The 21,454-nt window shown below is 33.9% G+C and overlaps 1 protein-coding gene across 2 annotated transcripts in view; it reads right to left on the reverse strand.

Moving 5' to 3' along the window:
• LOC117101461 (integrin beta-1-like) overlaps window positions 1–21,454 on the reverse strand; it is a 33,649-nt gene that overhangs the window by 10,645 nt on the left and 1,550 nt on the right. The window contains exons 2-23 of one of the 2 annotated variants that reach the window (XM_033241442.1): window positions 19,606–19,751; window positions 15,582–15,698; window positions 15,413–15,489; window positions 14,831–14,932; window positions 14,436–14,523; window positions 13,281–13,412; window positions 12,713–12,803; window positions 12,263–12,368; window positions 12,017–12,103; window positions 11,493–11,576; window positions 11,181–11,261; window positions 10,369–10,464; window positions 9,879–9,968; window positions 8,386–8,591; window positions 7,721–7,811; window positions 7,277–7,413; window positions 6,239–6,317; window positions 6,021–6,096; window positions 3,417–3,535; window positions 2,431–2,517; window positions 900–1,032; window positions 21–134 (exon numbers count right to left, since the gene is read on the reverse strand). In XM_033241442.1, the coding sequence (XP_033097333.1) occupies window positions 21–134; window positions 900–1,032; window positions 2,431–2,517; window positions 3,417–3,535; window positions 6,021–6,096; window positions 6,239–6,317; window positions 7,277–7,413; window positions 7,721–7,811; window positions 8,386–8,591; window positions 9,879–9,968; window positions 10,369–10,464; window positions 11,181–11,261; window positions 11,493–11,576; window positions 12,017–12,103; window positions 12,263–12,368; window positions 12,713–12,803; window positions 13,281–13,412; window positions 14,436–14,523; window positions 14,831–14,932; window positions 15,413–15,489; window positions 15,582–15,654 (2,149 nt within the window). In that variant the 5' untranslated portion in view covers window positions 15,655–15,698; window positions 19,606–19,751. The remainder of the gene's footprint in view (window positions 1–20; window positions 135–899; window positions 1,033–2,430; window positions 2,518–3,416; window positions 3,536–6,020; window positions 6,097–6,238; window positions 6,318–7,276; window positions 7,414–7,720; window positions 7,812–8,385; window positions 8,592–9,878; window positions 9,969–10,368; window positions 10,465–11,180; window positions 11,262–11,492; window positions 11,577–12,016; window positions 12,104–12,262; window positions 12,369–12,712; window positions 12,804–13,280; window positions 13,413–14,435; window positions 14,524–14,830; window positions 14,933–15,412; window positions 15,490–15,581; window positions 15,699–19,605; window positions 19,752–21,454) is intronic. The other variant, XM_033241439.1, reaches the window with a different exon arrangement.

The following is a 21,454-nucleotide window of genomic DNA, read 5'->3' on the forward strand; positions in this document are numbered from 1 at the left end:
TCCACCCCTGCTTTACATACCAGGATCTTCCTTGATGATTAGCTCTAGAGTTCCGTCAGGCAAGATCTCTTGTGTATAAGTCACCACACACTGGTTCTCATCAGTATATTTGCATTTACGTGCATTTCCAACTGCTGTGAAAAACAAAAGGTAGAAACACATAATATAGATGAAACTAAAGTCAAAAAAATATTTAAAAAAATTGATAGGATAAAAATTTAAAACATTCAATATTATTATTATTCAAATTAAAATTATTATATTATAAAAATTAATGTACATTTGTCATTTCTAAAAACACGGTATTCACCAATCGCCACTTAAATATAAATAATAATAATGTTAGACTTATATAATAGTGCAAAATGGCAGGGATTTGATAAGCTTAACATTAAATATTTTTAGAAAATAAGAATTTACCGTCTCTGCAAAACTCATACAACCCAAATAAACATGCACATACACTCATTTTTTATTTAAGGTAGGCTAATAAAAATAGGAAATGGCAAATCTGCACAACATTTCTATGGGGTTAACATCCACCACCACTGTGCCACAATCCTGGACCTAGGTTTCACACTGGCATATGGTACTTTATATAAATCTATAACATGAACCATGGTCTTTGTGTTGAAGATAGTCAAGATTTGGATAGAGGAATTTTTTTTTTATTTTTGGTTTTATTATCAACCTCATGGCAAATAAATTGAAGATTTACAAAACAACATCTAAATTATTAAAATCGTACAAAATCCATAATTATTCTAAAAAAAATTACAATCATTCAATAAAAATACTATAATTAAGGATGGAGATGCTCAAGAGATGTAATATTATATAGATTTCCTGTTAATAATTCATTTCTATGTACAGTATCAACATTTTTTTTTTTTACTTACTATCTTCTAATACTTTAACTTTTCGATATTTCATTTTGCACTTTTCATCACATTGACCGTTTACAAAGTATTCCCCTTCCTCAAATTCACACTTCACACATGCTTGATTTGCTTCACATTCAGACTCGCATTCCTGTAAAAAAGCATATTCATTTAATGTGACTAAAGCCGCAATCGCACTGGATTTAAAATAGGGAATTTTTTACCGAGACTGTGGGTAACATTCCAATGGGTAAACTTCCTGTCGTTCGCACTGGGATTTATCGACGTGGTTAGTTTTACCACAGGCCATGGTGAAACTAACCATTCGTACAGATTCAACTATTGGGGGCGCTAAATCGTGAAAATCGGCCATTGAAACAAACCGAGTAATCAAGTGAAAAAAATGACAAAATTACTCAAAATCAAGACACTAGCAAACACGCGCGAAATTAATCAAGATGTTTGTGTGTGACGTTTTATTCCAGGTCACAGCTCATGCGTAATTGCCTGACAGCCTGAGGAAGGTCATTCACTGTGATGACTTGGGAAGTTTACCCGACTCACGCTGTTCGGATTGGACTTTCCTGCTAGGTAAAACTAACCTGGTCAGTTTTCCTGGGCAAGCGGGACTCGGTTAAATTAACCGCGCGGCTTGGGTAAGTTTCCTGTCAGGTAAACCTCCTGTGCTGTTCGCACTGGACTAATTATGGTAAAACTAGCCAACGTGTTGGTTAGTTTTACCAAAAAAAGTCCAGTGCGATTGTGGCTTAACACTGCTGGACTATGAGAGAATGAAAACGATGGGAAAATAGAGGTGGAAGGAGGGCTTGGGAAAGACTGGGAAAGGAGAAGCAAGATATATGAGGCATGTTGTGGCAAAATGGCTAAGTTGTAGCAAAAATTGAAAGTCAAGTTATTAGTATTTTCAGATACCTGAGTATGTGATCTTTAAAATGAGGGGTCATTCATTGAAATTGGACATTTCAAGCCTAAGTTATTGGAAAGTGAAATTACAGCACTCTTAGAGTCAAGATAAACATGATTTTGAGTAATTGCCTTCCAAAGTTATTTGTGCATACATTGTTTAATAGAATTAACTATCTAAATAACATTAAATAAACGATTTGTTGACTACTTCCAGAACTAATACTTTGGGACATGATTAATAAGACATTAAACTGTTGATCTATAGTGAAAAAAAAATTGGATTTTTAGGCAATTTTTTGCGCTACCATATTTTATAGCTCCTTTACTCAATACTGGTCTTTGCGACAACTTAACCATTTTGCCACGACATGCCTCATATGATAATAGAGAGGGAGAAGTGGAGGATGGAGAGGGAAAAAGTCAAGTAAAAGAATAAAATTGATGCAGAAGGGGCAGGGGGTATGGAAGGATATGAGAATAGGGTGGAAGAGAAGTAATGGAGGGGTTAGGAAGTATTGGTGAGGAAAGGGAGGTAGGAGGGATCAAAGGATGTGAAAGTAGACTGCAGAGTAGAGAAGGAGAGGTAGTAAAAAAGGGGGTAATAATAGTATACATTACTTACATCTCCACATTCACAAGTCTTGCCATCGAAGCCATCAATGCAATCGCATTTACCACAGTCACACTGTCCTTTACCATTACACAATTCCTATGGTACAAAGACAGAAATGAATATGCATTATACTAAACTCAGCCCATAATGGATTATTAAAGAGGAGTTCCCTATGAGAGCAGGATGTTTGAAGATGTATTGTACCTTGAAGATGACAAAAAAATCATAAAAAAAACCCGTTTAAATGAATTGATCATCTTGCAGTAGCACACAATTTATTAACTTGAGCATAGAAATTATTGAATTAAAAAAAAAGTGTACTTGATTTTTAAACTGGATAATTATAATAAAACACTTACAGTGACTGGAAGTGTTTCTATCATTTTTTGCTGTAAAATTATGGGTAAACATTTATTTCAATACAGTAGTCTATCAATGTTCAAGTTGATAACTTTTTTGTTACTTCAAAATAGTTAACTGAAAAAGTGATTTTTATTATTTTGTTTAAAGTGCACAGAGGTAGCCTAGTGGGTCCTGGGCAGGAACTCTGTTGAGTGGTTAGAGGGAATGGTGAAACGATGGCTAGGTAATCAGAGGGTGTTTGCACAAAAAGGGGGTTCAGTCAAACCTTTGCAAGCCCAGACTCCAGCCCGACTGGTAATGTTGTGGAAAGTTCCACATTTAGATTAAATTGATAAGTGTTTTGTAACACATATGAGGCTAGCCATCTCAAAACCAGCGTACTGTTACTAATTGTTAAACTGATTATTAGCATAAGAATGTGCCAGTATTGTATACTTTTACTCATAACTTTAGCAATAGTAAGTCAATTCCAGTAAATGTCCCATCATTTTATAAGCTGACAATGTGGAGAATACGAATAATATTAAAAAGTCAATTTTCATTTTTTGGTATTGATACAGGTTTTGGGATCGCAAGCCTCATATGAAAGTGAAATATAAATGACCAAATATTTAATCAAAAATAATTTATACCCCATTTGGTGCAATACAGCTGTAGTTTGACATTGAACAGTCACAGAATTCACCTGTGAAGCCTTCGTCACAAACACAAATACTTTTCACATTTGGAGTACACAGACACTTTCCTGAACCTAAAGAAAAAACATAATTTTTTTAAAATGAAAAACAGAAAGATGGATGAATAGATACACAGGGATGTAGCTATTGAAAATTAAGGATGGGTGACAAAATTTTAAGGGTGGGTTCGCACCGAAGCTGTGTGAAATTTGTGACGAAGGAATGAGCGGGTGGTGGGATTGGGGGCCAGGGGATGCTAGGGCCCCCGGTGGGATCCAGGGGCTCTGGGATTTTTGCTGTTTAGAGAGCCAAAATGATCAACTTGAGTAATGTACCTTTAACAACTACTTAGTTTTGATTACTTATAAAATAATGTGAGTACATCATTTTTTTAAGGGTCAAGGAGAAAAACTATGTGACATTAACCCTCTGGATACCGGATTCTTTTATAGTGCAAACCCTTGAATACCGGATTCTTTTGCAGTGTAACAAGGTTTTTTGCGTTTTTTGAGTATACGTTGTTCTGGTGGATTTTTAGGAACTTTCTGTAAATTATACAGAAAAATGTTTCAAAAACAAAGAAAGCTTATAGAATAAGCTTTCATTTGATGTATAATTTGTATTTTTGGGAATTTTTTTTCATAATATAATATGATATAATATATATATAATATAATAGAAATGACAGAAAAATGCTACATATAAATCGTCAGCAAAAACCGAAAAAAAAATAAATTATAGCCAAAAAAAAATAAAAACAAATATAAAACTTTCCTATTCCACACAGTTATATAATTTATTTACCCAACCATCGATAACTATTAGCGCGATCTTTCCATTCAAAAGCGTCGACTACCCTCACATTTCTAGGCCTAGGCTCATCTTCATGAATAACATCTCCGCCGTCAGAACTGCTTGAAGCCCCACCGTCATCATTGCTAACAGGCACGTCTAAGTCTCGCACATCTAAAAATTCACCTTCATCGCTGTCTGAATCAAAAATCAGGTCAATCGCTTGCTCAACTGTGTACACATCTTGTGCGGCCATTTCGAAAAAATTTTGGAAATTAATAACGATTTCAAATTGATATTTCTAAAAATTTTTATATAAGCGCATGTGAGTTCTTTACAGATTTCGAAAGACAAAAGCTTCACGCATGCGTGTTCTAAATTTCTGACGTATTGGAGCTAAAATGAAAACAGAAGAGCGATTTGAAAACCACCAATTTTTTAGTCACGAAATTTCGATTGCAGTCGAAAATGGGAATTCTCGGTTTGAGGTCAATTTCGACTACAGTCGAAGACGGTATCTAGAGGGTTAACTACTATTCTTCATTCCAGGATGAGAGGATCATGCAGGTAATGTCATTTTAATCAAGATAAACCAAAATACATTTTTGAAGACAAGGAATACTGTATGTGACAATAGTCATCATCATGTAGTCATCAGTATGTCAACTCTTCTGTTCAGTTACTGTCTCATGCAAATTTGTAACAGTCATGGACTAATAAATAAATCTAATGACGAGGTTTTGAACTCAGTGTATTTTATTTGCTAATAGGTGGCCTAATATTAATATTCCATAAACTTTAGTGCCAATTCCAGTATGGGGAATCCCCGTTTTTACGTACTTAGGCAGTCATGAACTTTACCCTGGATATGTAAACCCAAGCAGCGAGAGAAAGTGCGGTAGCTGGACCCTACTTATTTTTAATAACATTAAACTGTACAATACAGTGTGAAATGATTACACATGCTAGAGGTACATGCTAGAGGTAAGCCTATGCTTGCAAACTTTAATAGTACATATACCACTAAGCACTAAAAAATGTGGAAAAAAAAAGAGATATCCTATTTCATGTTAGTTTGACAAGTTCGGGTATTTTCGGCTACATGATAGGCCTAGTTATTTTTTGTACAACTGAGAGCTAGTGTGTTTATCAAACTATCTTGCTCTCAAGCCGAAGTAACAAATCATGTGTTTTGAACATTCAGTGAAGCGAAGCACCTTGGCGAAAACAACACCTGACTGTGGTGCGAGAATTCATTGATGGTTTCAGCATTCGCTGATATTTGGGAAAAAACTTGTTTCTGCATGATTTTAAGGGTAGGCGAGAGGGTTTGAGGCTTGGTGGAAGGCCTTAAAAATGTCCTTAGTGTGGGCGCAAGGCGTCAAGGCTGGGCGGCTCAGCCCACCTCTGCCTGGCATAACGATATCCCCGATACAGTACAAATATATACTTTATATCCTTTAACTCTGTAAACTACAAAAAGATATGTTTTAACTATTAAGGAGCTAAAGTTTGGAATTCTTCAGAAGTTAAATGGATAGAAGAATCCATACGACTGACTAATTCTAAATTGTATAGTACTTTAGTTTTTGAGCTTTCAGCAGTTGTTAAAAGACATGACCTCCTGGGCCTCTTGGAAGACTAATTTTCAAATTCAGATGCAAATGAGCCTCTGTGAATAAATGTGTTAATATCATTAAACAAATGAATGAATAGATAGAGTACCTAGTGGGCAGCACAATTAATAACAATATGTTCAATATTTACCTGCACATATTTTGTTGCTGTTTGGATCAATACAGTCATTAGTATCACACTCACAGTAATCACCTTGAACTAAACGCTGTAAAAAATTGAAAAGTAAAGTAAAAAGATATTCAGGCAAGAAAACAACTGATAAGAAATTATTTAAGAAATATTCTAGATGAATGAAAAATAGAGAAATTGAAAAAAGAAATTGAAAAAAAACAATCATATTTGCTTACTGGCGGTGTGGTGTCCCTGCATATGCACAGGCCACAGTTGCACTGACCACGGCTGGAGCAAGGGGCCTCGTCCCCTTTCCTATGAAAAAGGAACAACATCATAACATAAAGATTATATAGTAGCGATTAAACTACATTAATAGATTATACATCTAAGATTTTATTCAACAACTGTATGTTTTAAATCACTTTTTTATCTAGCACTGGCATTTTTATTAAACAAATGTAACAGAATTGAAAATGAAGGTACAAAAATTACAGTTCAGAACGCCATTAAAACTGCAGTTCCCTCAATAAATATATCATACAGTATAATTATACTCTTAAACCAATAAAAAAAAATCTCTGGCAGGCACGCCCTGCATGGTATAATGGTTATACTGCCCTTAGACGCTATCTCCGCTCTCTGTCAGCGCTTGACGACAACATGCCGGCAAGATGATGCTGTCTGCTGAATGACGCTGGTAGACTGAGTGGATCGTCATTGAAATGACTTGCTGCACGTGAACATGTCACATGACAGTCGATGCAATGTGTGCCCGACTAAAATATGTGGCAAAGACAAGCCAAACCAGTCACTTGTCGCAAATCCTGTTTCCGATATAATGGCCAAAACATGCTTGAATGTCAACATTTTGGAAATCTATTTTATAGCATTAAACTAACCTTTATATATTTTTACATCATGCTATGTTGTTAATTTCCCCATTTTCAATGCTAAAACAACAATTTTTAATGAGTTGGAGACGGTTTCTGCTTAAGAAATGCAATTGTAAACGTTGAAGGCTGATTTCTGAAATATTGTTTTTGAAACACCTGTATGTTTAAACTCCTATAACTTTATAACCAAATGTCAGATTTAAATGATTCTTTTACCATTTTATAGCTCTCATCATACTGTTTAATCCTGTATTAATAACTAAAAATTTATTTTTGGGACGAGTGATTAGTTTGGGTTGTCTTTGCCACATAAATATGGTTATCAGGTAAAATGCCTGTATAGTACCCAATTACAAAACTATGACATCAAGTACTCACTTGACACATTTTGGATCGATCTCTTCGCTTTCCTCCTGATCACACTCACAAAATGCTCCTGACCGCCCCTTGTTGCAAACACAACCACCACACACAAAAGTCCCATTACCATCTGTACATTTTGGTGAGACAGGTTCCTGAAAAACCGAATAACAAAAATAACCATTGAAATTTCATAGAATTTTCACATTTTATATCATACTTTGTTAACAGTGAACAGACATGATTATATTATTATCCCCAAAATATGATGTTGAAATCAGAATTGAGGATAAAATTTTACTTTCGGCAAGAACAGCTTCTCTGCAGAGGCAAATACACATTATTACTGACAATAAATTTATATAATTTGCTGACTACAAACTACAAAAAAAGTGAATAAATTTATTTGAATCAGCATTTTCCCTCTTGCGTATTAGCAAATTTCAAACATTTTTCTATTACCTTATTCTGCTCGCAATCGCAGTCACAAATCGCCTTCACCAAAATATCCAGTTTCTCTACAAATGATACAGGTCCAACTTTAAAGCTTCTCCTGATCAAAGATTTTAGAATCAATTATCAATATTATTGTAATAGAGAAGGGTCAGTAAAAACAAAATTACAACAATAATTTAAAAAAATTTATTCATTGTTATCTCAAAATATAACATAATATTTATTTAACACATTATGCAGCTTGTCAGATCGAGATGTTAGATATGTTAATGAATAAAAAATTATGAATGAAATGTACACATATTACATAGATATACATATTCAATAACTTGCTTTTTCCATTTATGAACATGTCAGGGCCCACCAAACATAATAACCATAGCAAATTATGGCTAATAATTAGTTACTGCTTGCAACACTAGACTATCCCCATCATGTTTATGTTAAGTACTAGGGCATTTACCATGAATAGTACATTCTTTAAAACTGAAATTTTAACAATTTTCAAAAGCTAGCGTTGGAAACATGTCCATCGCGTATGATGGTATACATACGTACATTATATACAAAGTAAGAAGTATATACAATCATTTTATGTATCAATTGCCTATAAACATCTTATATTTTTGCATTACTAAAATAGAAAGCTACAAACTGGAAAATTTACTTACGATTTTTTTTCTTCATCGCAAAGTGTTTTATTGACAGTAATATTGAGAGAGAAACTAATGGTATCCCCCAATGCTAACCCCTCACATTCTTTGCTGTTAGGTTTACCGGTTAGACTCGCATAGCAAAAAGAAGTGTAATTTACGGAGATGAAGTCCTTCAAATCTCCTGTAATATTGTCATCCATTTCAACCTTTGATGTAATTGACTGCACAAGACAAAAAATGATAACACATTATACTATCACTTGCAAATCATCATTTACATATCATTTGCATACTATCAACAAGTGATATCAATAAGCAATTGTTTCCATACCTACATTTGTAATTGTTAATAAATTAGAATTCATATTATCATTTGCATATAATAATTTACATATTGTAATTAGAAATTATCATTTGCATAATTCATCAGTCATAATTTTCCTAGGAACATTTTCCTATTATTTGCATGTCAAGTTATGGACTTCAATTTGATGAAGCAGTCGATTGTCATTTACTAAAAAAAAAAAAAAAAATATTTGTTTGGTGTTGAAGCTTCTTGATGTTGTTGTCGAACTGTTTTGTTTGGTAATTGCTATGTGGTTTTAATATTGCACTAATGGTTTTGTTTGGTCTGGTATGATGTATTGTGTACACACTGAGAGATGCACCCCTGGCGCATATACCCCAGCAGTCCTTCGCCAGTATTGATCAAGATCCAGATCCCGATACCATCATCTGGATAACATTATATAAACGTAAGCACTTGCAACTATTATGGCCTTTAATCAAACTGCTGGTTGGTATATATAACCATAAATCAACTGGTTGTGGTAACTGGTTGTGGTAACCAGTTGCTCAGTTATCAATATATTAACTGTGCATGTGCGCTGAGCGTATGAGAATGATTTGTTAGTAGTGCACGCAATGACACCCTTAGTGCAGCTCATCACAGCTACCTCATCTTCACAATACGAAGATTAAATAAATTTGATACAAGTTTGATGTGTGCGTTCACAGCTTGGCCCATCAATGAAATATTCATCATGATGTAAAATCAGCCAGCTTTGACCATTTTGCACGAGACACAAAAATCAGAGGCACTACAGTATATTAAATTAGTGATCAGTCGGGCAAAATTCAGTGCAAATGAAAGTGATGATGTCACCACTGACTTATAAACACAAATAGTTCATTTCACCATTGATTAACCCAAAACATCACTTAAGAAAGGTAGAGGAGATGGGGACCAGGGGTTCAATGTGTTAACTGCAAACCACCCCAAGAAGAAATTAAAAATTTAATTTCTAATTTCTAATTTAATGTACACATCACTCATCTTAGGATATATAATGGAGGCCAACAGTTATTCAAATTATATATGACCTTGATATATTTATCAACATATAAATCTGCATGCAATATATAAGACTAGTAATAGTGCAGTACGGAAGTCTAAGGATGATATAGTAAAAGCCATTTTTATTAATTCAAACAAAAACCCAACTTACATCATAAATAGCTTTTATGACATCCACAACATTTGACGAGTCTTCAGAGATTTCTGTGACTTCGGCTTCATGAAAAAAGGCAGGCAGTTTCTAGAGGAAATACAAATCAAATTGTTTCAAATTAACAGAAATAACTGGGTTCCTTTACAAAACAGAATACTACTGTGTTCTGTTTACACTGAGTGCGGAATACACTAACCAAAAAAAAAAAATCAGTAGTTAGTAGAGAATAATGTATTCAAGAATTGAATAACCACCAAGTCAAAGCTCTAATTAGAAGGCAATAGGAAACTTTTGATTTGCATGACAACTCAACACTAGAACGAATTCACTCATGCGTGACCGTCCTACGCTCCTTGCACAACGTAGATTCACCTAAAGTGTGTCCTACAATCCACACGAGAACTCAACGTTCTTGCATGCGCAGATGACATTACGTTCTATGCCCTACCATCGAATATCGAAAGATCCTATTGTTTGGAGTACCCACCTCATACTGAGCTATAACATCAGAAGTGACTGCAAATACTGGTAAGATACTGTTGGCCTCTAGAACCTGACTAAGCTGACTCACACTGGGGTAGTCCTGAAAAAGAAAATATGATTAAAACTATTACATTTTGAGGAAAACAAGATGTAATAAATTTTTAGAAATAGAAGAAAATCAAACAGTTAACTTAAAAATATATTGTCTCCGTAAATGACAAAACATCAAAAAAACCAAGTTTGAAATTAACTTGCTCATTTTGCAGTAACATAAAAATTATTAACTTGAGTACAGAAATTATTGAATTTAAAAAATGTGTACCATGATTTTTATAATGGATAATGATAATAAAAATAATAAAAACACTAAAAGTGTTTCTAACATTTTTCACTGTGAAAATTATGGGTAAACATTTATTAAATAGACCAATTTCTATGTTCAAGTAAATATTTCATATATTACTTCAAAATACACAAATCAATTGTGATGTTGGTAGCCTATGAGTGAGATACCTGGATAACCTTCCCTCCCTTCCTACCCTCTCCGTGATCTTTTCAATCTCTGGGGAATGAGGACAATTATTAGGGAGACGGTTCGTACGTGGCGCCCTAGGTCGGACTGTTCCATTTTATTTCGAAGGGGTGTTCCGTTTTGGGAACAACGGCAATTAGTCGGTTTATCCAGGTAAGTATTCACGAAATAATGTATTTTTGGTTTCTTTTTTTGGTTTTTTTTTTGTACTTTGCATGGGACAATACACCTTGAAAGTAATGATGAAAGATATTGTTTTATTGAGGTACTTTATAAGAACTCACCAGTTGATCTTGCATAGTGTAATACCCAGTTACGGGATTTGTGTGACATTTTCCGTCATTGGCTTTGACAATCCCACCAAGCTGACAAAGACAAACAAAATTATATATCACAAAAATTATATATCACAAAAATTATATATCACAAAAATTATATATCACAAATATAGGCTACAGTACCTCATGACGTACTGTCATGAGGCACTTACATTTTGAGGCAGATACATAAACTGTGTTTAATTTTCTTATTGACAAGACTTGATGTAGTGTTACATACATATGTGAATGGATATAATAAATATAATAAAAATATACCTTGCCATCTCCAGCAATATGAAATGCTGAATTTGTAGTGTAAAATAACAGATGCCGAGCCCTCTCACGCCATCCAATTATATCCTATGAAAATTATTGAAATAGGTTTCATTTCTCTTTATTGCATCACGTAAACAATAACGAAAACAAACATTACGCATCTTGAAAAGTTTAAGTATCAAATAGAAAAAAGTAAACAAGAATAATTATGTTCAAAATTTAGTGGTATAGAAATAGATAAATTGTCTGAAAATAAGTTCAAAAGTTTACTAGATCACAATGAGTGAATTTTGATTGACAATACAGATGCACACAGTGTTGAAGAATATCATTGTCGTGTTGTTATCGTGTCCAGTGCAAATCTAGCTTTTTCCGAGAAAACTTATTCTACAGCCAATAAAACCCTTGATAGGTTATCTAAAGCCTGGTTTCATTCGCTACACTGTCACTACAGCATTTTTAGTGCAAATCCAAATAATTAATTGTTACATTGCTATTTGTTATTTTTAATATAATAATCTTACCTGACATGAGGCAGCTTGCATGAGGGCATCAAGACCGCCCTCAGGGTAATCCAAACTACCAGAAGGTTGAAGGTCACTTACAGCTTCCTATTTTTTTAAAATAAATAGCATGGCTATTTAATATTTGTTTCACAAAAAAAAATTACTTTACAAACAAAAAGAAAATAATTAAAAATACCACTTTCTTCCAAGTTTGTTTCTTACTGACCTGCGTCAAATATATAGAAACACATGCAAAGCACTCACTTGGAAGAGGTTAGTTTGATTTGTTAGTGAGAGGGCGTTCTGGAAGGAGAATGGCGGCTGACACTTCTTGTCTAACAGAGTAGTTCCTTCACATGGATTATTAAGTCTGTCAAAAAAGAAAAGTACATTTACTATCATCCTAACTGAAATATGTTGAGCATTCTAAAGCAGAAGAATAAATAACAAAGAAACTTTGCTTGCATACAATATACAAATCATGACTAGTTATTATGACTATAAGCCTTAGCCTATGTTCTCACAGGGCAGCTAACGTTTAGCAGGATCCAGATCCTGCTAACCATTAGCTGCCCTGTTAAATGTTTTGTCCTCAAACATGATGGCAAAAGTTATTGTCAAAAACTTCTGTAGAGGGATGAAACCATCAGACAATTGGTAAGTGGATACTAGCCAATTATATTGAACCAAATGAATAACTAGTCTACTACTTACTTTGTCAAATCCACATAGGGCATGACAACCTTGTCTACAAAAGCGCCAAAGCCAAGACGAAAATCGCGAGTGATGTTTGCCATTGTACTAGCTAAAAAAAGGTGAAGACAAAAATAATTTCATTTTATAGAGACTACAAGACAAAACAATATATTACTTTAACTTATATCTTTGACAATTGTGCTAAAATATATAATATTAACCGAATCTCCAACAGAAATCTAACAAACACTCTTCTCAGTCGTTCAAATATTCACGCAATTGCAGATGTGCTATGCCACAGTCGCCTTCGCTGGTACGGCCATCTTCAGCGTAGTGAGGTTGACACATGGCTAAGGCGTATCACAGAATTTTATGTTGACGGACCTCGTCCACGAGGTTTCCCACTTAAGTCATGGCACGACGTTGTGAGGGTAGAAGACCTCTTCAGGTTAAGGTTCAATCCAGAAGTTGCCGTATATCGCACCACCAGGTCTCACCTTGCAGCTAAAACCTACAGCCTCTCTACAGTCTAACCCTCACATGTGGGGAAAACAGACTTTAAAAGATGATGATGATGATAACCTACCTAAATCGTTACCCAGTTTTCCAACAGTTGCAAGATCATCAATCATTGAACTAGACACATCCATCACGTAGTACAAATCCAATGGATAGTCCTCAGCCTGCCGAATGTTAACCTCTACCTGGTATGTGTCACCTAAACAATTAAGAAAGGATACCTAATAATTATCACTTTCACCAACTTTATCATATTCAACATCATTACTCTAGTATCAACAATATTACTACCACAAATCCTCAATTCATTAGGCCAAATTAGGAGCTCAGGTTATTTTTCTGCACTGGTTCATATCCGGCCAACGTCAGATTTTATATTTGGAGTCGAATGCTTTAAACCACCCTCACATGTAGGCGAGGTAGGGGACATATTGGTACTGTATCAACCGAGTGGTTACCATTTCCTCAGCCAAAACACATCAGCCAAGTGATGGGCTCTTAATTGGTAAAGAAAATAAATATACCTGTGTCTGACATTAAAATGCATCTAATCGAATCACCAGCAACTAACTGGCAGCCCCATCTACAGCGTTTGGGTGGGAGGGCGAACGGTCACCCAGCAGCAATAAAAAAGTAGCTGAACAAAGGGCTGATGAACTCCTCGAAACCAACAGCCAAACCATGCTTAGGTTAAGGAATAGGATTATTTTGTTTAAGTATTAATTTCTTGGTACGTTTTTTCATGTTTATCTTAAGCGAATAGAGGTCTCAATAAATATGCGCTTAATAAGTCAACCATTATTATTATACCGTATATACTCGCGTATAAGATGACCCCCGAGTTTCAGAAGGGTTCTGTACGTTTTTTGTATGTTAATCAATATCTTATTTCCAAGTAATTCAAATTACGTTCATTCATACTAACATTTAGTATGTTCACGGCAGTAGTAAATTCACATGTTACGGACGATCCGCACATAAGACGAACATGATTTCAAAAATATAATAGTTGTATGTCTTGCGTATAAGACAACCCCCTGTTTTTCGACCGCAATTTGCTATTTTAGGCCGTATATGTATATCTATGCCAAAGCTGACCCTATATTTTCAGGATTTTGGATTGGTTAGGCAACACTATATTATTTTTTTTGAAATTTTTTTTCAGCTGAAAAATAATTATGATATCCGAAGAAGAGTCACATTAACGTGTCATGAAGTTTACCTGGTCGCAACTCAAGCTCTATTTGTTGTGGTTTCACCTGCACAGCCTCACCAACGGCAGCATCACCTGCATTACTCAATTCAACATCCTTCAAAGCATAAACAGATGTACAGTAGATTAGGTATCTTCAATTTAATACTGTTGTTAATCATTTTAAATATTTGAAAGAATTCAATACCTTGGTTTGTTTATATTTCTTAGATTGCAAGCCAATTATTTCTCTCTACATTACAATATCAGGCATCAGACCTTAGAAACAGTCTACTGTAGTAAAATACACACGCTTTTCTACTGTATACGACTTGTGTTTATTAGGGTAGTCAAGCATGAACCATCTTGGGTTAAAAGTCATTTTAGCTGTAGTCAATCCTTTGCCTGCAAAATTAATTATTTACCTTGATTATAGTTAGTCCAGATTTTGGTTGCACTATATCTTCTTTTGGGCAGCCTTTGGCAATCAATGATTCTGGAACATCACATTTGTTTGAGGAGATGGTCTATATGAACAAGAGTAACAATAAAAATGAATATATTCGAAAGCCAGGGTGACTTTAAATTTAATCATTAAAGGTTACATGACTATGAGAATCATCTTTATATAGTACATCTTTATAAAAACTTCTGATTATTTCCAAAATAAACATTCAATATTATTGTTGCTGATACAACTCAAGTTTTGTTACATTTAGTAAATTCTTTATGGTTTTTTTTTTTCTTTACATGTGAACTATACAATTTCTATAGCTATGAACTTTCTAATATATAAAGTTTAATGGAAAGAATGCAATATATACTTATTACTACATGTTTAACTTTTACACACTTCAGTTATCTAAAGTAAGGCACCACATGAACAATAAATGTTTATTTTATAAACACAAAAGTATAGTCTTTCACAACTCCATTGTAATTCCAAGATTTTCTGTTTGTTTAATAATATATGGTGTACATTTTTGACGCCATGTTTTTGTACTCACGGTAGACTTGCACCACGCACACTCTGCACTTTGTACCATACAATCACCGCATGATTTAGCTGCAGTACATTTAATTCCTAGAAAAGGCACAAAAAGAAATGAACTGGCGATATGTTATAGAAGAAACATGATGAATTCATTGGTTTCTAGAATTGAATTTTTAATTTACCTTGTGTAACATCTAGAAATACTGATAAAATAACGATGCATAAAATTGCTAGCCTCAGCCAGAGAGACTTCATTTTGGTTGGAAGTATGGTACACTATCCCTTTAAATTCAAGATACCTGAAAAAAGCAATAAAAGAATTAATTATCCATCTGCTTTCAAGAATAGGGTACTTTCAGTAATAGAGAACTGGTCCAATTTTATGTTAGTATTATTCGCCCTGTCATGGAGTACGCCATTCCTGTTAAGTGGGGTACTTGTATATCCGGTGTACAGTACAATCCATAGCCCTAAAACAAATAAAACGAAAAGCGCTTCGCATTATCCTCTCCTGGGTTAGTTACAATTGGGCCCTAGCAGTCTCTGATCTCCCCGACCTCACTGAACCCCTCACACGATTATGAAAACAATACTTTGAAAAAATTAAACATCCAACCCACAGACTGTATGATCTCTTGCCAACAGAACGGGCTATTAATTATAATCTCAGGAAAATAAATCAGTTACCACTTCCTGAAGTCAAAACAGAAAGATCTAAAAAATTTATTATTACGGTAATCATGATATTTTTAAACACTGGTAATTTTAGGTGCGCCATTCAGTGACAACAATAACCAAAGCATTTTGTAACTTTCTTTTATTTGTCTTTTGGTGATTTTTAGTGTTTTAACTTTTTTATATAATTGTTGAGCTTTTTATCTGCGTTTTTTTATTTACTTCAATTTGGTGTAGATTTTTATATCTTGTCAGATGGCAATAAAGTGAATTCTGAGATTGAAAAAAAAAAGGATATTAGCTGGGTAAAGAAAATGTCTTTTACTGAGGCACAGCTTATAATAAGTTAGGCCTAGTGTTCCACATCATTATCTTTAGAATATTAAAGTCAGGCTCCGCAGGAAAACAATTTTTTGATATGTTGTATCCAACTGATTGAAGACACATAAAGGATGTTTGACAAAAAGCTTGGAAACAAACACTGTTTTTTTAAACCTTTTTATTGTGTCTGTAAATTTGGCGACCCACTCGACAGAGATTTGACTTTCTTTTTTGAAGCCAGCCTCCTTTTTGTCTGTCGTTTTGGTGTGTTCTTTTTGTAATCTGTTGAGGCGAATAAACGAAATGAAATGAAAAAGAAAATCAGTTGTACAATAAATCAAAACATTTTTTTCCTCCAGAGACTAGCTTTAAGAATCATTTTCTGAACTACCCCTACCCTACTTTAAGTGATAAACATTCACATGCATGCAAAGATTGCAAAAAAATAAATTAACTGAATTATAATGATAACGGTCGTAGACGAGCATTCGATTATTGATGATGCGCAATTCATCAAGCATGTTGATGAGAAGGAGAGGACACCCGATGCTCTGTACAAGGAATCAAATCTAATCTTCAAAAGCCAAAACTAGATTATCACAGTTAATTTGAATAATTTCAAGGTTAATCTAGCAAGCACCGATATTCCTAAGGGGGCCCGGTAGCATATTTGGAGAGATAGCATCAGGGCTTAAACGCATCGTGAGATATGACCTACTGTAAGTTCGTCTCATAAAGCTATGCTCACTGGATTAGCCATGACATTAGACCCTCAGGGCTCAATCAAAATATACTGTACACAATTAAATGACAGGTGATGTAATGATTCTGTTATTTGATGCAAAATTTGAAATATATAAATTTATTTTTTTCAATATGTATTGTTATTTATATCCTATACAACAGTACAGACACACATTAATTTTAAACTACTACCTTCTCCAGTGGCAGATTCAAAGGGGGGGGGGGGGGGGAACCTGCCAGGGCCCCTAAATTTTTCTAAATTATTGAAAAAAATTGAGGAAAAAGGAAATTAATAACTAAATTTAGGTCTGAGAGTGCCATTTCTAGCCATCTAGGGGTGCCATAATCATAAATTTTCTTACCTCAGCCCCAACCATGGTTGGGCTGAAATGGTCTACAGTAGACCCTCTGTCTGTGAAAGTCCCTCCCCCTCTATTTTGTATTCCTAGATCCTCCACTGTTTTCGAAGCCACACCTGCTTCGTTTGGTGACTTAATCACCAGTAAGATAGCAGTGTCTATTTGACGCTAATCAAAGGAAGATGGCTAACATTACAATAATTGTCATAACATACAATAATAATGTCCACAGAACTGTCAAGTATAGGAATACAGTACAGAGTATACAGTAGTATTTATTTGTGGTTTGAGTTCTACAGTAGTTTCCAATTGAAAGATGCAGTATAAGCCATTCAAACATTTTAATTTTATTCATTTTTTAACATTTGTTTACTCTTCAAATTATAACTTTGTAGAGTTATGTACACTACAGTGTAGAGGTTTACAACCATGCAACTCAATTCCATTGAAATTCCAACTTAAAAACCAGATGAAATGCTTTCAAAATACAGTACTCCACTATCACATTCACATGACATACAACACTACCTATAGTTCATACAATAAGGAAATACCCATTAAAAAAATTTTTATTTTAGAAAAACAGTAACAATACGATATTTCTGTAGTATTTTTGTCTCTTTCCGTACATCCGTAATTAGGCAAAATTTCCATAGCAACTACGGAAGTTCTGTAGTACTTGAGGAGTCTGCTCTATCCCATTATAATTCCAATTTACAAACTAGATGAAATTATTTTAACTACAGTGCTGTACTCTATAACATTCACATGATGTACACTACTACTGTACTGGCTATTGTTCATAAAACAATAAGTAAATACAGTACTAAGAAAATGTGTCATTTAAGTAAAACAGTAACTGTAATAATATGCATTAACATATTACCAAAATCAGACTAGAGTACAGGTAGAGGTAAAAATCCTATTATAGGAAGCCTATGGCTTCAAATTTTATTTTTAGTTTACCCTAAGATTTCCTGTAAGTTACCACTAAAGACACCATTAACGCAAGACTGACAAATAAAATAGCATGAGTTGAAAGGCAAATACTGTAGCTTTAAAAAACAATACTCAATTGTCTTTCAAGCAATATTGGATCAGGGTTAAAACAGTCATTCTTCCTGGGTTACCATGTTAATGTATTCATCACTTGAAGAGCCATAAACATACAGTATTGTATTACGGTATTGATTGTTACTATCAAAATAAATAATAAGATAGCTGAAGACAAATTTCATGAAATTGTTTCTAATTTTCCAACGTAAAAATCCATACAGTACTACATTTGTCCTGGCTGCAAATTGCTTTCCCCATAAATTAAGACTGCATGAGAAAACTGAAACTAATAACAACCAAAATTTGTTGTCACATTTTAATTTCAATATATCAATATATAATATATTATAATATTTTAATAATTAATATTAATAATTATAATTAATTATAATATATCAATAATATCAAAAGTTAATTATATCCACAATGAAAGTAGTTTAATTTTGAAATATACTAAAGTAACACTAAGAAAATACTAATCTGTACTATACTGTATGCACCATTTAGGCAATAGGGAAAAATACACAGATCAGGCCTGCAGCCAGGTTCTTCAAAGGGAGGGGGAGGGGGATGCTCTCTGGGCGTAGGGTCCAGGGTCGAAGCCCTGGTGGGGTTGGCAAAACCCCCAAAGCCAGAGGATTTTTGTGCTCTATGGGTCTAAATAATGCAATAAAAACAGATATAGTATGCTTGACAACGTCTAGTCTAGGTGGTCTGCAGTGCATTAGTTGGGTTGAAGAACTTTTTTGGGAAATCTGAAGGAGCCATAAAAATCCCCCCTGGCTACAGGCCTGCAGATATAGATTAGACATAAACTGTACATGTACAGTTCCAATATAGATATTACCAGCACTTATGATTACTGTACTTGGGTCATGGATTTCATGGAAATATTAGAGATTGAGTGCTGACACTTTACACATAATAATATTACAATACTACTACAGGGTAAGTATCATAAAAATATGTTGCAGTGTCAATGCACAGTATATATCTATTAATACAGGCTATCCTACTAATGAACTTTACATTTGAATTGGATTCGACTTACTCGGTGTAAACACTGAAGAAAACTTATTTCCAGTGTGGTCTTTCTGGTGGTGATTGGGCAAAATACACCGGGAGACAATCCCCTACGTTTTTCCAAAAAGTGTACAGTACTGTGTTGTTGAAAGCCCCATTCCCGGCAAAATTTCACTAAAAAAGAATTTTTTTAGAAAAAAATGTATATGCATTACTCTTAATTATTACAAATAATAGAAAAAATATTGGCATAAATTTTATTTTTATACAAAAGAATAAGAAAAATGAGAAATACAGACTATTTCTCATAGGAGATTACCATTTTCTCGACGAATTCTTTGTTACTAGGTAAAATTCAGAGGTTGTAGATCGCATCCACTGGAATGCTCTTGCTTTTATTATGTATGCTTTATACAGTCAATAAAGTGTGCCCTCTTCTTAGATTAGTTTTTGTACTTCGCATCTCGCACACTGCAGTCAATTGAGTAGGCCCGAGATACGTTTGTTTAAGTGTCAAAATCTCCGTCAGAATCAGTTTTTTAACAAATTTGAAATAATTCCTATGAAATATTACATTTCACAAGTGTTAATACTAGCAACGGAAAATATCATGTCTTATTTCGGCACCTACTATATTTCTTAGCAGACCTATCGCAAAATCAAACATGAAAAATTTATCCACATTTATTTTTTGTGTGGAACACAAAAAAATCAAATTTCAGTCTTATTTTACATTTTTTTCATGTTTAGGAATGTCTAAATTTAGTTAAATTAGCAATTTCGTATTACTACAGTATATTGATAAATCTTTATAACATATACTGTACAAAAATCAGATTTTCTTAAAACTGAAATTTTGCCGGGAATGGGGCTTTAACATCCACATGGGCCATAATGTACAAAAAAGAATAAAAATAAAATAAACTGTCGATAACCAGAAACAAAGGCTAACAAAAATTAATTGAGATGACCTTTCACAGCAACAATACAGTGGGCCTAGATAGCTCAGTCTTCACAAGGACTTAAAATATAGAAAATAATTTCTGGTAATTGTAATGCTAGATTATGTTTACCTTATGAATTCTTGCATCATTTAGGCAATAGAAATTAAACATGGAAATAATTCCTAGATTAAGCAAAATTACACACAACATACAGTATTATTACATACAATAATATTTCCAGTGGGGTCTTTCTGGTGGTGATTGGCAATACTGTACACTGGGAGACAAACTCCTACTCTTTTATACTGTAGATAGTGCCAGCAGACATGTACAGTATGTTTGTACACGTAAAGTGTACTGTACACATTGAGTCAGGTCGGGTCATGCCTCAACATACAAACCATACGTCATTGATGATAACCTAGTTAGGAATAAACCACAGCTCAATCATAGATAGCCAGGCCTATGATATGTTAATTTTCTGTATGATTTCACAGACATATTACCGTTCAAGAGACTGAGTGGTGCAGATACTTCATACTAATATTATTAATATTAAAGTAGATACTGTATACAGTACAATGTTGAAATGTTAATATACACTACTATTACTGTACAGTATCCCTATTAATAATGAACTTTAAATTTGATCAACAACAAACATTCTTGATAATTAAAAAAAACATAATTTAAAATAAAATAAGCTGTTAAATATTAATTACTAGTAACAAACGCTAACTACTGTACTGTAAAATTAATTGAGATGACCTATCACAGCAACAGTATTATTCAGGAGGACTTGAAATAAACCACATATAGTAAAATTATCTCTGGTAATGTACTGTTAGTTTATTAATGTTTACCTTATTAGTTTCTAACTGGCAGTAGAGTACACTGTAGCAATAATAATAATATCAATATTGTACTTGTCAG

Source organism: Anneissia japonica, unplaced genomic scaffold (genome assembly GCF_011630105.1).
Source record: "Anneissia japonica isolate Jap-2015-1 unplaced genomic scaffold, ASM1163010v1 scaffold1005_len2656397_cov198, whole genome shotgun sequence".
In the NCBI taxonomy this organism is placed as follows: domain Eukaryota; kingdom Metazoa; phylum Echinodermata; class Crinoidea; order Comatulida; family Comatulidae; genus Anneissia; species Anneissia japonica.